The sequence below is a fragment of the Gymnogyps californianus genome, chromosome 2 (genome assembly GCF_018139145.2).
Source record: "Gymnogyps californianus isolate 813 chromosome 2, ASM1813914v2, whole genome shotgun sequence".
Taxonomy (NCBI): domain Eukaryota; kingdom Metazoa; phylum Chordata; class Aves; order Accipitriformes; family Cathartidae; genus Gymnogyps; species Gymnogyps californianus.
The window spans coordinates 107766730-107780746 of NC_059472.1; the positions used below are offsets into that span (position 1 = coordinate 107766730).

A 14017-nucleotide genomic window follows, 5' to 3' on the forward strand; every position below is an offset into this window, starting at 1 on the left:
CACCTCCAGGGCTTGGTGGTTCTTCTCATGTGGTGAGGGGCTTGCGTCTGTTCCCCAAAGGATGAAGCAAGATTTCTATCCATCAGATGGGCTTTGAACATGGCCCCGCCGGGAGCTGGCCTTGCAGTGGAGAACTTTCAGCAGCCTCGTCCAGCCTGCTTTGGTCTTCCTCCCTCAGCCCCCTCCAAGTAATTCCACCGGCTCGTCAAGGACTTCCTCTCCCATGTCTTCGGGCTGCCCCCGGGCCATCTCTGGCAGTGGGACATGGGAGGATGCTCCCTTTTATCTTGCCCCGGGCCACTGTGACTGCTGCGTTGCTGGGTGGTGGCACTGTGACATGGGGGTGACGGGGCCCCCCATGTGCAGCCTCGCCTGCCACAGCCCTGCCCGCCACCCCTCCACTCAGCATCCTTCGGAGGAAGGCCTTTGGGGTGCTGGCCCCAAGGCAGTCCCTGTGCCCAGGAGGCCCAGGGGGCTGTCCCTGAGGCGTCCTCTGCCACTCAGCTCCCAAGGACAAACCTCGTGCTGTTACTCTCCTCTCAGGCCATGGCAGAAACCAACTCTGCAGCCCAGAGACCACCCCTATTAGCCATCCCCTCTCTGCACTAGAGCTAGTGTCCATGAGGCCCCGCAGCAAGGAGGACCACGGACTTGATCTGGCTGGACACAAACCCAGCAAGTGTGAGGGGGGATGATTTCAGTAGCCGCAGCCTAGAGGAAAGCCAAAATGTAACCAGAGCCACAGGTTGGGATGGATGGTGCCGACAGACTGCTATGTCCCATTCCTGTCAGTGTTTAAGAGGCATTTGAACAATGTCCTTAATAACCTTGCTTTAACTTTTGGTCAGCCCTGAAGTGGTCAGGCAGTTGGACCAGTTGGTCATTGCAGGTACCTTCCAACTGTACTATTCTCTTCTCTTCAAGGGCACTCAATGGCAGCTGTGAGTGAAGGGTGAGGTGACCCTTCTCGGCCACGAGAGAAGGGGAGTACCATGTCACCCTTATGAGATGGAAAAACCTGAACATTTTCCCTGTTTTAGAGGATTTGGGGAAAAGTTGGCATCACAGTGATCTAATTCTTCAAAGCTATTCTCATAAAGATAGGACTCCAGCTTTAAAACAGGACTTCGTGTAGAAACTCAATTCAGTATAGTGATATACTGCATATAACTCCCAACACTCATTTTTACCTTATAAAAGCATTATTGTGAAGAGTTAAATTTGGTTATTTCCTGTCAGCAATGTTGACCCTTCAATATATGCAGTTTCATATCAGAGAACACTAACATTACCTTTGGCAGAGAGGAAATAAGAGTTTACTCACAGCAAGACTTCATTTGCCATTTTGCTTAAAATAAAAATACAAAATGCATCACCTTCACCTAAATTTTAGGGAAAAAGCAGAATAAATTGAACCGAGCCTGGAAGTAACTGCATCCTTAGTATATATTTTATTCCAGATATGCAGGAAAACAAATACCAGTGAGGCCCTTCAGGCTCCAAATCAATGGCACAGAACCAAGACCTTGTTTGAAATCTGCCAAAATTTTTTGTTTCATGAGAAGAGACCCACCTGATTTCTCTAGTGTATAAGTCATCACGGACAAATGGATCAATCACCACTTACAGAAATGCAAGAAAATAATGCTGGGCAAAAACATCATGAACGTTCATTCAGGCAAGAAAAGATTAAAAGCGAGACTATTGTGATCAGAGTGAAGCTTTTGACTGTATTTATCTGAATGTTACCATCCTTACTTTGTGAAAAAGCATGCTGTAACTTTACTTTCATTTTCTACTTTTTCAGGTGTTTATGGATCCTAAGGATACTTTCTAAATCTCCATCCTCCTATTAACTGATTACAGACCACTATATGGAAGACCCTTTCTGCGGGGTGTGTGGGCAATTACTGGAAAACCTATTAGAAAATGTTAGTCTGCTCTTTTCCACAAGAGAAGAGCCAGACCTAACTTTAATAAACCTTAATCAAAATCTGCAAGATTTTATCATATTTGGCCACGCATTCTGTTTATTTAGCAGGGACAAGTTTTTCTCCATTCCACAGGAAAAAAATTAAAAGACCTCCTTCAAACGAACCAGCTACATACATCCTTCTAAAGCAAATGCTGAATGGTTAAAAAAATGTTCAAGTGTAATTGAAAACTGCCTGAGAATACAACTGAACAAGCTGGTGGGGCATGTATTTATACAAAATATACTTGTTTTTCTCTGACTGATTACACATTCATTGCCAGCTAACAAATGAACCTATAAAGAATACACATGGTTGTTACAGTTCTCAAAGCCGTGGTGCTTGAGAATATCTACCAGTAACCTCATTACAACTAGAAATGGAAAAAATAATGGACTTTTCAGTTTGCTGCCAGTTTCAAAAAGTTGAGAGAAAAAAAATTCATATTGCATCAGATTAACAAAAAGGTAAAGAATAAAGCATAAATATATGTTCTTAAGAATTTTTTTTACTACAAACTCACTTTATGTCAAATCTTTCTGAAATATTCCATTTAGAAAAAAAGAGTTAAAATTAAACAATAAGGTATTTGGAATTTTTTTTTTCTGTTTCAGCCTGAATCTTCTGATTTTAGAAGTGAGTTTTTTAACACACTACACAAATACTAATTTTCTAAAAATATTTTTTAAATGCAGGAAATAGATATTTTACATTTTAAGTAGTACCTACTACCAAAATAGACCCATATTTGTTAATGGTAACAACCGAAGGTAATAAATGGACTGAAGCCTGTTCTCACTTATTTTCATGCCAAAAATATATGAACATGTATGTAGGAACAATCACAACCATCTCTTTCTGGAGACAGGATGAAGGAAAACAATCCGTACCAAGAATGCTCATAAAGAAAGACGGCATTTTTGGTCTTAAATTGCAAAACTCTACTGCTTAAATACTACCATGACCTGAGAATATATGGAGGATAAAAGGTATCCATTTTCATGACCCTTAAGGAAAAAAAAAATATCTCCTGCATGGTAAAAAGCTAGAAAGTATGCTAACAAAGAAGCAAGCTCACAAATAGAGCACATATTCAAACAGATCTTTAGAAGTTTGCAAAGAAAAAGTTCAACAGTTCATTTCCCTCACTCTCCATAGTTTAGATGAGAGTATTCAGCCATGCACCTTTAATGTCAGAAAGAGAATATCAAGCCGTGTTTGCTGCTGATGAGCTGTGAAGATGATGGCTAAAAATCAAACACATAGACCTAAATAGATAGAACTACCCAGTATAAAAATACTGAAATTTAAGAGAAAAGGGGAAAAAAGGTTGGCTGTTTAGCAGAATTCTTAACTGTCCCATCTACTGTCACAAGCAAAGCTACCCAGTTCACAGGGACCTCTGCTAAATGATTGTTTCAGTTCTGTGGTCTTTCCCCCACCTTAAAATCCCTGTATATTCAAAGCACTGCTACTTACAGCTATTTAATAAAATTGCTAGAAATATAATAACGTGATTTTACAAAATATACACTTCAAAATTGTTCCTCATTTCTGCCAGTTAATATTTTTATGCAGTTATACCACTTAGATGGTCAGAAAAGTCTGACCAGATAACTCAGTGGCACATTTATTATAAGTAATAAAATATCATAAGAAGAGGCAGGGAATCCTTTATGCAGATTACTGGACTGCATTACTATCTTCACCATTTAGGTGAATATTCACATAGGTACCAAAACTGTAATAGCAGACATATGTATGCATATATTTATATACATATAGAGCTGTATTTTATTCAGCACAGGGTGTTCCAATAGCAATCATGACACTTCAAGGCTCTTTGGCTCATACTTCTTTCTTTTTTTTTTTTTTTTAAATGCTATGCTGGTGAAACAAAATGTCCACGGTATATTATTGAATCTGGCCAAGTGAAATTTGGTCAGATTCCGCAAAAGGGAAGTAATAGAGGCTTTCTCATCTAGTTTAAATAATCCCTTTGATGTTTGGATGCAATAGATGATTCTGGACAGGATGGAAGTCTCTCATTAAGTACGTATGGCAACCATGTGAGACAGCGAATGAGAGATGGATAGTTAGTTAGTGCCAATAGCATGAAACCAAGCAAAGGAGATTTCAAATAAGTATCACAGAAAATTTCCTAACAATGAGTATAGCTGAATGTGGAATTAACCGCCAAAGGAAACAATGGCTGAAGTCAGAGTCACTGCAGGCAGACAGGATTAACTACACCAATGATTACCCAAAAGATCTGTTCAGCCCATGGTTTTTAGCACTTCAATAACTCCTAATCAGTTTTTGCAAACATTCACTTGGCTCATCCCTTCACAGCATCTCCAAACCTTATTTTTGTTCTTGTAACATGTTTACATGACCAAGGTTTTGTTCACTTTACTATCTGGAGCATAAATATTCTCCATACAAACATTCATTATTTCATAAAACCCTAAGGACTGTGGTTACTATTTTTCCTTCTTTTCCCTCCCTCTCTAAAAAAATAAGTCACCCATCAGGAAACTGGAACAGTAACATTTGACATAGCACAATACAAGTACTATAGCTTAATAACTGAAATGAACAAATCTGCAAACACAGCTCAGGTGACATTTGTTCAGTCCCACTGCTTCCTAAGTATTAGCAAACAGAGCTGGTCAATGAATTGAAACAGCTCAGTTTGCAGCCATTCATGGAGCTTTATCATTGTTCCTGCCACCTATTTGCCTTGAGTATATTGAGTATTTGCATGACTTTCTGCTGTCTTTAAGTGGTTTTTTTCAAGTATATCCTACACTTCAGAAATGAATCATCTGGAATTTGAAAATTCTTACCATCAGATGTACAACTGCGTCAAAAAGATTCAGATGTACAGTTTAAATGCAGAAAATCAACACACCCATATCAAAAAAACTCTGTGAACAAAGGTATCGGTGAGTGCTTTCCACTCATAGGATTTTAGCACCCAGAAGGCCTCATACAGTTATCTTGAAAAGCATAGCCAAAGACTATGCAATAGTATCGCTATTGCCATTTTTGTAGGCATTCATCTGCCACAGGATGGAGATTAAGGGAACTGTTCATATGGCAATGGTCCTGCAGGAGCTTATTATGATCTTCATGAATCAGTAGTAAAATGTACTATATTGTAGTTGTCATAGCCTCCAGATGCCATGTCTTTGCTGCCTGTCTCAAAAGTTCATAAATGTGGACATGATGGAAGATATATGTCACGTGCCTTTGCTCTCTGTCTCCAAAAGAGCACAAATAAAAATCTGCCATCAGTTTTGACTTAACTGATTCAGTGGATATTTTACCTTTGGTTATATTGCTTTCTTCTCTGTGACTTGCTTTTCGATAAATGATGTCACTGCAAGTTTAAAGATCCTTTTCCCCTTTACAGCGTATGAAATAGATTGCTTTAAAATAAAAGCTAAAACTCCCATTGACTAAAAAGTGTTGTTTATGTTACATAATAGTCTGTTTGTTGTTGTTTTCCAAGCTTGTTTTTCTCATGAAACTCCTCCATTGACATAGCCATTAAGCAAGTTATTTACCCAATTTTAATATTTTTTTTAATAAGACACAGCCAGTTTTGCCCTATAGAGAATGAAAATCTTTTCTAAATTCAATGTCACCGTTTCTTCACAGATGAAAATACAAAGTTCATTCTGAATCTTGTTGTAGAGTGAGGCCCTAATTCTCTTTTGGTGACTTCTATGAGCTCTTCTGTTAGAAGACAACCACACAGATCTCATCTACACAAAATACAAAGGCGCAGTTTCAAAGACAGCCCAGATTTCAAACTTAAAGCAAAACAAAACAGAACTGAAAGAAGATTTGGTAATGCTATGAACTTCTCCAGGGAACAGACATGAGCTCTAATCCCTCTCTGGAAATCACACCTCTTTTCTAACTTTAATCTGCTGGGCAAGGAAGAGCATGGATTTCACCTCTGGTACAAAAAAAAAATTAAATGTGTATCTTATATGCATACCCAAACAAAATAGGAACCAGAAAATATGCAATTAATGAACTGACTTTTGAATAAAGAGTTCAATATAAGGAAGTATTTCTCTTAATACTCTGAGACTAATTACCAGGTTGCAGTAATGTGCAAGGAAACAGTTTTTGTAGTCACTAAGCGTATGGCTTCCCAACTAAACCTTGCTTGCACTGTGAGAAAATACTTGATTTTTATATCTGAAAACATGCTCTCTAAAATATCTAAATGAAAGAATATATTCATTATGAATCTATAAACTTAAAGAAAAATTATGATTGCAATGTATTGGGCAGCCTTTTTACTTAGGTAATGTTTCCAAAATTTGGGGCAGATTTGACTAGAAGCCTATCTTTTAATCAGGCTTTGAAAATTACTGATTATCTAAATGGTCAGTTCCTTCAATGACAGCAGTATTAATCTGCAAATCACACTGCTTAATGACAGTACTTATATTTATATGCAAATATATGCACTTCTAATCATAAGGTTAAAAACTTTGCCTCTGCCAAAGGACATGTCTACATGGAATGATGTAGCATTATACACCTGGCTCCAAATGATGCATTGGGAATTTGTACACATTACTCCCTTGTTCCAGTAGTCATACCAAAGGGCTGCCTTCCTCTCTCTTAATACAGTGAATTTTTAGTTTTTCTTCTCAACTGCTCTGCTGCTATTTAGTGATAGCATTTTGCGGACAGCCCAAATTCCTGCATGTAAAAACCACACTGCATTTTAGGAAGGTTTTTGAAAGAAAAGTCCCTATACACATAAAAATGTAAAATATTATTATTAATCTTATATAAAAAAAACCCCAACAATTATTGAAATCACTTCTGATACAAACAGACCAGCAATACTCTCTCAGTAAAATTACAAAGTTATGTTTGGCCACCTCATTTCTTCTGTGAAGACACATTTTATCAGTATTTTCATAGTTCCATACATTGTTTCCTTGGCAGATGCTTTTTATTCTCCTCCAAAAGTCTGTCAAGCAAGCAGCTTTTCATCAAACAACTGAAATAATTTTGTCAACAAGCTGCATTTTACTTTTTCTCACATTTACTTGAAGCCTCTAAAAGCATCCTGTCATGTATCTGAAGTATTTTGTCTATCCATTCCAAAAAAAAATTTCTACTTTTACCTGTAAATATTGCAGCAAAGATCATGGGTTTTATTGTTTGATTCTGCTACATTTTTTCTGTTAGAGAGAGTCATATTTCACAGTAAACTAGATGTTTGTTTCTTGTATCAAACACCTGAATTTGCATTTGATGTACAAGTAAGGAGGTATACTTAAAAGTAAGTAATTATCATGCTGCAAAATTAGCCACTCTGTAGTGTTTGATATACCTAAAACAGCATGTAAAACATTTTGGCAGTATGATGGTAAACACTTGTTTGTTAAGAGCCATGTACTGAATAATCACAGTGGTACGTAAAACTTCAGAAGCTCAGTTTCTCTTTGAGTAAGAATCAACTTTAGAATAACCCACAGTTCCTCAGACAACAGGTATGCTGTTGTCTTTTCACAAATGTGTCTAACACCCATGCATGTCCTCAGCACAGCAGCACCAACACCACAGCAAGTTTGATTTGATTTCTCCACTAAGTTACTGCAGCTGCTGGGAAATTCTCTGTGGTTTAATATATATTTTTAAAATAAGGCTTTAATTCATTGCATGGAAATAGGAAAAATAATACCAAAACTCTATTCTTTGTGGTTCTTATTGGTGCTAAATGAAAGTATATAACCAATATAGCTATATATGGACTATCTATCTAAATCAAAACAACAACTGAAATCACAAGGTGTTTTTCTGTTTTGCTAGTTAGGATGGCAAAGGGCTCCCATATGCCTTAAGTCACCCAGTGAAGTCAATGTATGAGACTTCCAGATGTGTGCTCCTCACCTTATTCTAACACCTGGTTATTAAAAGACAAATCTCAAATAGCTCCTTCCAGCTAAAATACAAACAAGGCCAGGATACTGCATAAAAAATACATACTTAGAAATAGGACATCAGACACTTAATTTTCTGCAGGTTTGTAGACCTTCTCTAAGCGCTGGCTGGATTGAATTCAAGGAAGGGCATTTAGAAACTACCATTGCTTTTCTTAAAATATAATCAGTTCTGCTCTTAACTTCAGAAGCATTTGTACCATTGCTCATCTGGATTTCAAAAGAAATTCTAATGTCATATTCAAATACTAAAGGAAAAACCTCTGAAAAACATGTCACATATTTAGACAATCTGAGCTAGTCTGATAGAATTCTTATTTATTTGCTTTAATTTTATCTCTAGCACCACGCAATAAATTATGTCCTGTTTCCCAGTTGTTCCACTCAAGACCCAACATGACATTTGTCTGAATACTATCTTTTCCTCAACTGGCCCATTCAACCTTATATAATAGTCAAAGTCTTCTGCAAAAGAAACTATGAAGATCAAAAGGAGCAACTTCAAAGCACTATTGCGAATTCCAGTGTTGCATCTTCCAGAGAAGAACAAACTAGCAACTCAGAGTTAAGGTTACAATAAACATTTCATGAAGCCCTGGGCAATATAACTAGCAATCCTGGAACATCTTAATTTATCTAAGCAAAAAGTACTTGAGATTCAGATTTAATCTGAGATCCAAAACCAGGGTTTTTTTAGGGGGGAAAAAAAAAGGATGATCATGGAAAAACTTACAATAGGAACAGCCATATACTTCAATTCTTAACCCAATTTGGCCCTCTCCATTCCAGTCCAAAGGAACTATCCGTACATAGCGAGCAATAACTGGATGTTGTAAATCGTGCCGGACCACACTATCAGAGTTTTTATTTCCAGGAAATGCCTAAGGGAAAGAAGAAGAAAAATAAAATTATTGTATTACATCTATCTCACATGCTATAAAGGCTCGGTTCTGAAGGAAAACATCAGGTAGTGAAGTCCTCTGAGTGTCTAGGTTACACTGAAGTTTGGTTTAAATATTTCTTTGATAGTTACCAAATGAACAGTTGATTTACAAAGTTTCAGAAGAATACCAAAACAGTAGCATTGAGACCTCTTCGTCCACAACAGGTATGTTGAAATTATGGAACAGCTGCTGCTAGGTAAGAGTGTAATCCATTTTGCATCACTAATCTGTTAGTTATTAACACGTTAATAAAAGTGTCCAACCCAGAGTGGTTGTTCTGGGGAAGAAGATACCCATCGTCTATCAGTAAGATTATACATGCCAGTCATTTTCCTGTAAATAAGAACACTGAAATAACTTGCTTCCTGCAATACACAGGGACCCCTTCAATTTCTCAAATTTCTAAGATTTTAAAAATCTTCCTTTACTTTTGATGTATTATCCATTGGAAAATGAGTGTCCAGTCTCTTTCCTAACCATAGCTGTCACCCACAGCACAGCTTATTTTTGGTTAATAAAACTTTGGAAGTCAGAAAAGGACAGAAGAGCTCTCAGGGGAGTTTTGAAAATCAATGAAGTGAATATTTAGCACTTGGTTTGTAATTTTGTACCTATTGGTAAAATATTTCATAGCATCAAGCTTAAAAGAAAACAATACCTGTTAGTTAACATAACAGACTTTTTTTTTTTTTTTGTCTTGTCAGTTTATGGACAATCCTTTCATTCACTGATGGCAGATGTTAAAGACTATCATTCAGTTATTATCAACATTTTCAGAGGAACTTCCACAGCTCTTCACAGGTAATTTTCAATAGAAATAAGTGTCTTGTAACAGTGAACAGAGTAGTTATAAATTAACAGAGAAAAGGTGACCCATTACTAGAGAACCTATGAAAATAAGAAATTTTTGTGCATCCTCATTGAAAAAAGGTATTTTTGCTACAGAGAAAAAAATATTCAGTAGTAGCATCTACACAGTTGCCATCTGAATAAATCCATATAAAATCCTATAATAAATACCCATAGTGGAACGAAAAACAAAGAAACAACTGGGCTGTAAGGAATACTACTGCAAAATATAGTTATCAAAAATCTGAAAGAGACAAAATTTAAGCCTGCCCTTTGCATACAGATACAGCAATACCTAATTACATGCCCAGATACTACTTACTCCAAAAGGATATCTTAGATGAATAATTATTTTGTACAGTGCACAGTAGATCTAGGCGGTGGTAAGGAAGAGACACAGGATCCCTTCCTTGGTGGACTCCAAAAATTATAACATATACTAACGGTTACGTTCACCTTAATTTTTCTGTACTGCAGCTACTGATGCGCTAAATGATGATGATGGCACTCCTCACTTCATAGCTGAGCTTGTAAGATACAGTAATTAATGTCTATGAAGCACTTACATATTTGAGTGGTGTTTATAAGGAAATTAACAGTTCTGTCTTCTGAGCTGAATAGAAGACAATAAACAACAAAGGCAAGCATACACTGAATGAGGACAAAAAATCCTATTGAACAGCTGCCTATTCTCTTAGTCTTGTTCTACGAATCACAGAACTTCATGGAGGGAATAAAGAATTTGCGCCTTTAAAAATATATATTTTAGTGAGCATGCAAGGTAATGCTCCATATTTCAAGATCAATTTCTGTTTGGGCATGTCTTAATTTTGTGATGCTTGACATAATCTTATCAAAACTCTCTTAACATAGGTTTTTGCTGGTTGTTTTGTTTTGGGGTTTGTTTGTTTGTTTAATTTGCTAGAAGTATTAGGGGCAGAGGAAGCTGAATACAGGAGGGCATGATATTTTCTGTATAATTTGATTAAATGATTGATGAAAACCGATTCTCAAAATCAGAATTATTTTCTGTAGCTCTCCAAACTTTGTGCCCTGACTTGTGCTTTACCAGTCCTTTGTCAGAAAGACTTAGAGCCGAAACCAGCAGGTGTTTGACATTTTGCGGGTTTCTATTGGTATATGATCCAGTAACATTTGCTGAATGCATAAACACAGTCAATAGAGAATAGGGCAGTCTGTCATTAGTTTCCCAGATTATTAAAATGCATACCATTTAGTTTCCAGCAGAACAATATATTTTAAATACAGCCTTCATTTAGATAAATGTGGTACAGTAATACATGCTCTGTGGATAATGCAAATATCAGGCCAAAATCCATCATTGCAAGGCTGAAAATTCAATTTACAGGAGCTTGTGAATTATGTACTATTGCTGTAAAATTTCCTCTTCTGACCAAGATTTGTACATGGACTCAGAAAGGCAGGTTTTCATTAAAAATTGAATTTATACAATTTCAAAGCCACATGTTTGCTAAGGTTAACAAACAGTTTAATAAGATTTAAAAGTATAATTCAGACCCACATCTCTAATAGGAGATTTTTTTAAAACAGAAAGTGAATCTCTGGCTAAAAAAAAAAAAATAGAAATGTACAATAAAAAACCTCTTTACAAACTATTTTTCAGAAAAAGGTGGAAATACCTGTATACCTTGAACAAGTTTTTCAGATTATTAATCTCATGAACTCACTTAAGTATTATTGCCAGATGTCTGCTTTTCATGGGTAACATGTTTTTTCTTTAACCCAAACTGGGAAAATGACCAAAATGGCTCACTTGTCCGTAAAACAGGTAGCACTGTCTTACCAGTGCAACTCCAAAATCCTCTGTCCTACAAGTAATTTCTCTTCTTGTATTGGATACTGACTTCTGTAAGCTGCTTTATGTTTCAGCTCTCATTGCAATGAAAAGATTGGGAGTGTTATGAGTAACAACCACTTTTCTCAAAGGCAGTGCTCCACCGGACAGCAAAGTAATAAGAATGAAGAAAGGTAAGAAAATATGCCCTCAAATCCTTTCTAAACACTGCTTTGGAACATATGTTGAATGGAGTTTTCAAAAGTACTCCCTAAGAGTTTTGCGACTGTCTTCCTTAAGAGTAAAATTTGTTCAGCTCCATTATTTTTCAAAAATTACCAGGGCAGGTTTATAGGACAGGTAATATATTTTAATGGGCCAACTAATTAAAGAAAAAAGAAAAAAAAAAAGCTTTTGGCACAGGAGCTTTCTTCAGCAGAAGCAGCAGCAAAAAGAAGCTGTACGACCTTGGAAATTCACTTTATCAATATGCTTCAGCCACACTACTGTACATAGAAACACAGTAGAGACATTCAGTATAATTTTCTTTGCATAAACAAAGAACCTGAGAGAAGTGAAGGTAAGTTTTTGTGAAATTTAGAAGGTAAGTCAGGGGAAGTTAAGATTCAGATTCAAACTCAATTTTGTTTCCTGTATTTACAGAACATTCTATTTGTATTTAGTATTTACAGAATATTCTAATCAATAATTATAAATGTTAAAGTTAAATTATAAATTCATAGTAGTATTGTTTAAAGTACAGTAATAAAGTAACATACATCTTAACAGTATTTTTTAAGTAAAACTGACAAAAATGTCAGTTTCCTGTAGAAGGACAGTTTTGCAATACCATTCAGTACTCAACTTTATGGATACAGCAAGTACATTACGAATCTCATTTTGGGAAAATACTTTGATCACCTTTTACAATAAAGGGTTAAAAAGAAATTCTCAGCATTACAAAAGTTGTCTCTGAAGTAAGGAGGCTCAAGGCTGAATGAAAAGAAACATTATTAAGTGCACAAAAGTGGAAGTTTTCATACTTTAACCAAAGAGGAAAAGAATGAAAGAATGTTAGTCAGATACTCAACCAAATGAACAAAAAGACATTTGCAATCTTTCAACTCTTAGTGAAGCAGAGAAAAAACCTGCACTTCACCCCCAAAAATCATCACCTATAGACCAGAGAACCTAACTTGCTTAAGGGGAAAATTAATTCTTCACCTGACTTAATTCAGGTGAAGAATTCTCCATCTAAATTAATGATTTATTCAGAGACAAGTATTAAAATTACTTCAATGTATGCTCTTTCTAAGGTGATGTAAAAATAGGGCAATGCATAGAATAGTAGGATAGCATTTCTTTTCCAGTTAAAAGAGGAAGAACTGATTTTTTTTTCATAACTTTAATTACTAGTAATTTTTTTTATTACCTTAATTATATACTTACTATTAGACTTCTTGACAGCTATATTTTGCCGTTGGCATTTTAAGCAAAGGAGGGAACAATTTATGGGTCTGAGTTTATGAAAAAAATCTAGGCTTCTAGCTTTATTTTGACACAGCAGTAGTGAAAACACTGCAGAGTCTATGTTCCATGGTACTATAGCTCTATAAATGGCTCTTGTAATCAGAAACAGGATTTGCATATAAAGCCACATTAATAAAAGTGTGGTATTATAAAAAATGGAAACATCCACAGACAGATAAAAGATGTCTGTGGGAAACATAACTGGGTTTTCTTTGAGGACTCCAAGGTGATTTAAGCATGGAGCTGGCTAAACCTTAAAACTTTTATTTTATAGAAAATCCCCAAAATTCAAAAACAAATACTTTTCCAAAAACTAGAAGGATTACAAACTTTAGAAGTTGACAGCTTTGGTTATGGCTGTCAGCCCTCTGCCTGCACAGCAAAGAAAATCTGGAAAACTTTGTTCGTCGCTTGAGTTCTCAGGACTCTGCACCATTGAGGAGAGGAGCAGGGCAGGCTGGGTGTTGGGAGCTCTCAGCCAGCAGTGCTGTGGAAGGGTGTTCAGCATAGCAGGGCAGTCCAAATCCAGGGACCCTGGAAAAATTCGCATCAGGTACTAGTTCTGCACAAGCTGACTGAAATCCATAGTAGATTTCAGAGAAACCAAGATGTTTCAGAAATGCATTCATGTTTTACCACATGAACATTTTCCAAAAAAACCCCTTAACTTCATTAGAAAGTTGAGTCAAGCTCTAAGTACCTTATTGCTGCTGAAACTTTTCTCTGCTCGATACCTATGAAAATCCAGCCCAAATTTATGATGTAAACTGAAACAGCAAGAATAGAAGGATTGGATAAAGGAAAATGTTATGAGATTGACTTCAAGGAGGAAGGGGGGAAAAAAGAGGAAAAAACAACAGCTGGTAAGAAAACTGGTTGCAGAAGGAAAGAAAAATAGCAAATAAACAGAAAAAATTGAAT

General features: G+C 36.3%; 1 protein-coding gene across 1 annotated transcript in view; it reads right to left on the reverse strand.

Moving 5' to 3' along the window:
* Positions 1-14017, reverse strand: part of CNTNAP2 (contactin associated protein 2) — a 1235323-nt gene that overhangs the window by 705819 nt on the left and 515487 nt on the right. Inside the window, exon 4 of the mRNA XM_050890726.1 lies at positions 8691-8838. Coding sequence (XP_050746683.1) covers positions 8691-8838 — 148 coding nt within the window. The remainder of the gene's footprint in view (positions 1-8690; positions 8839-14017) is intronic.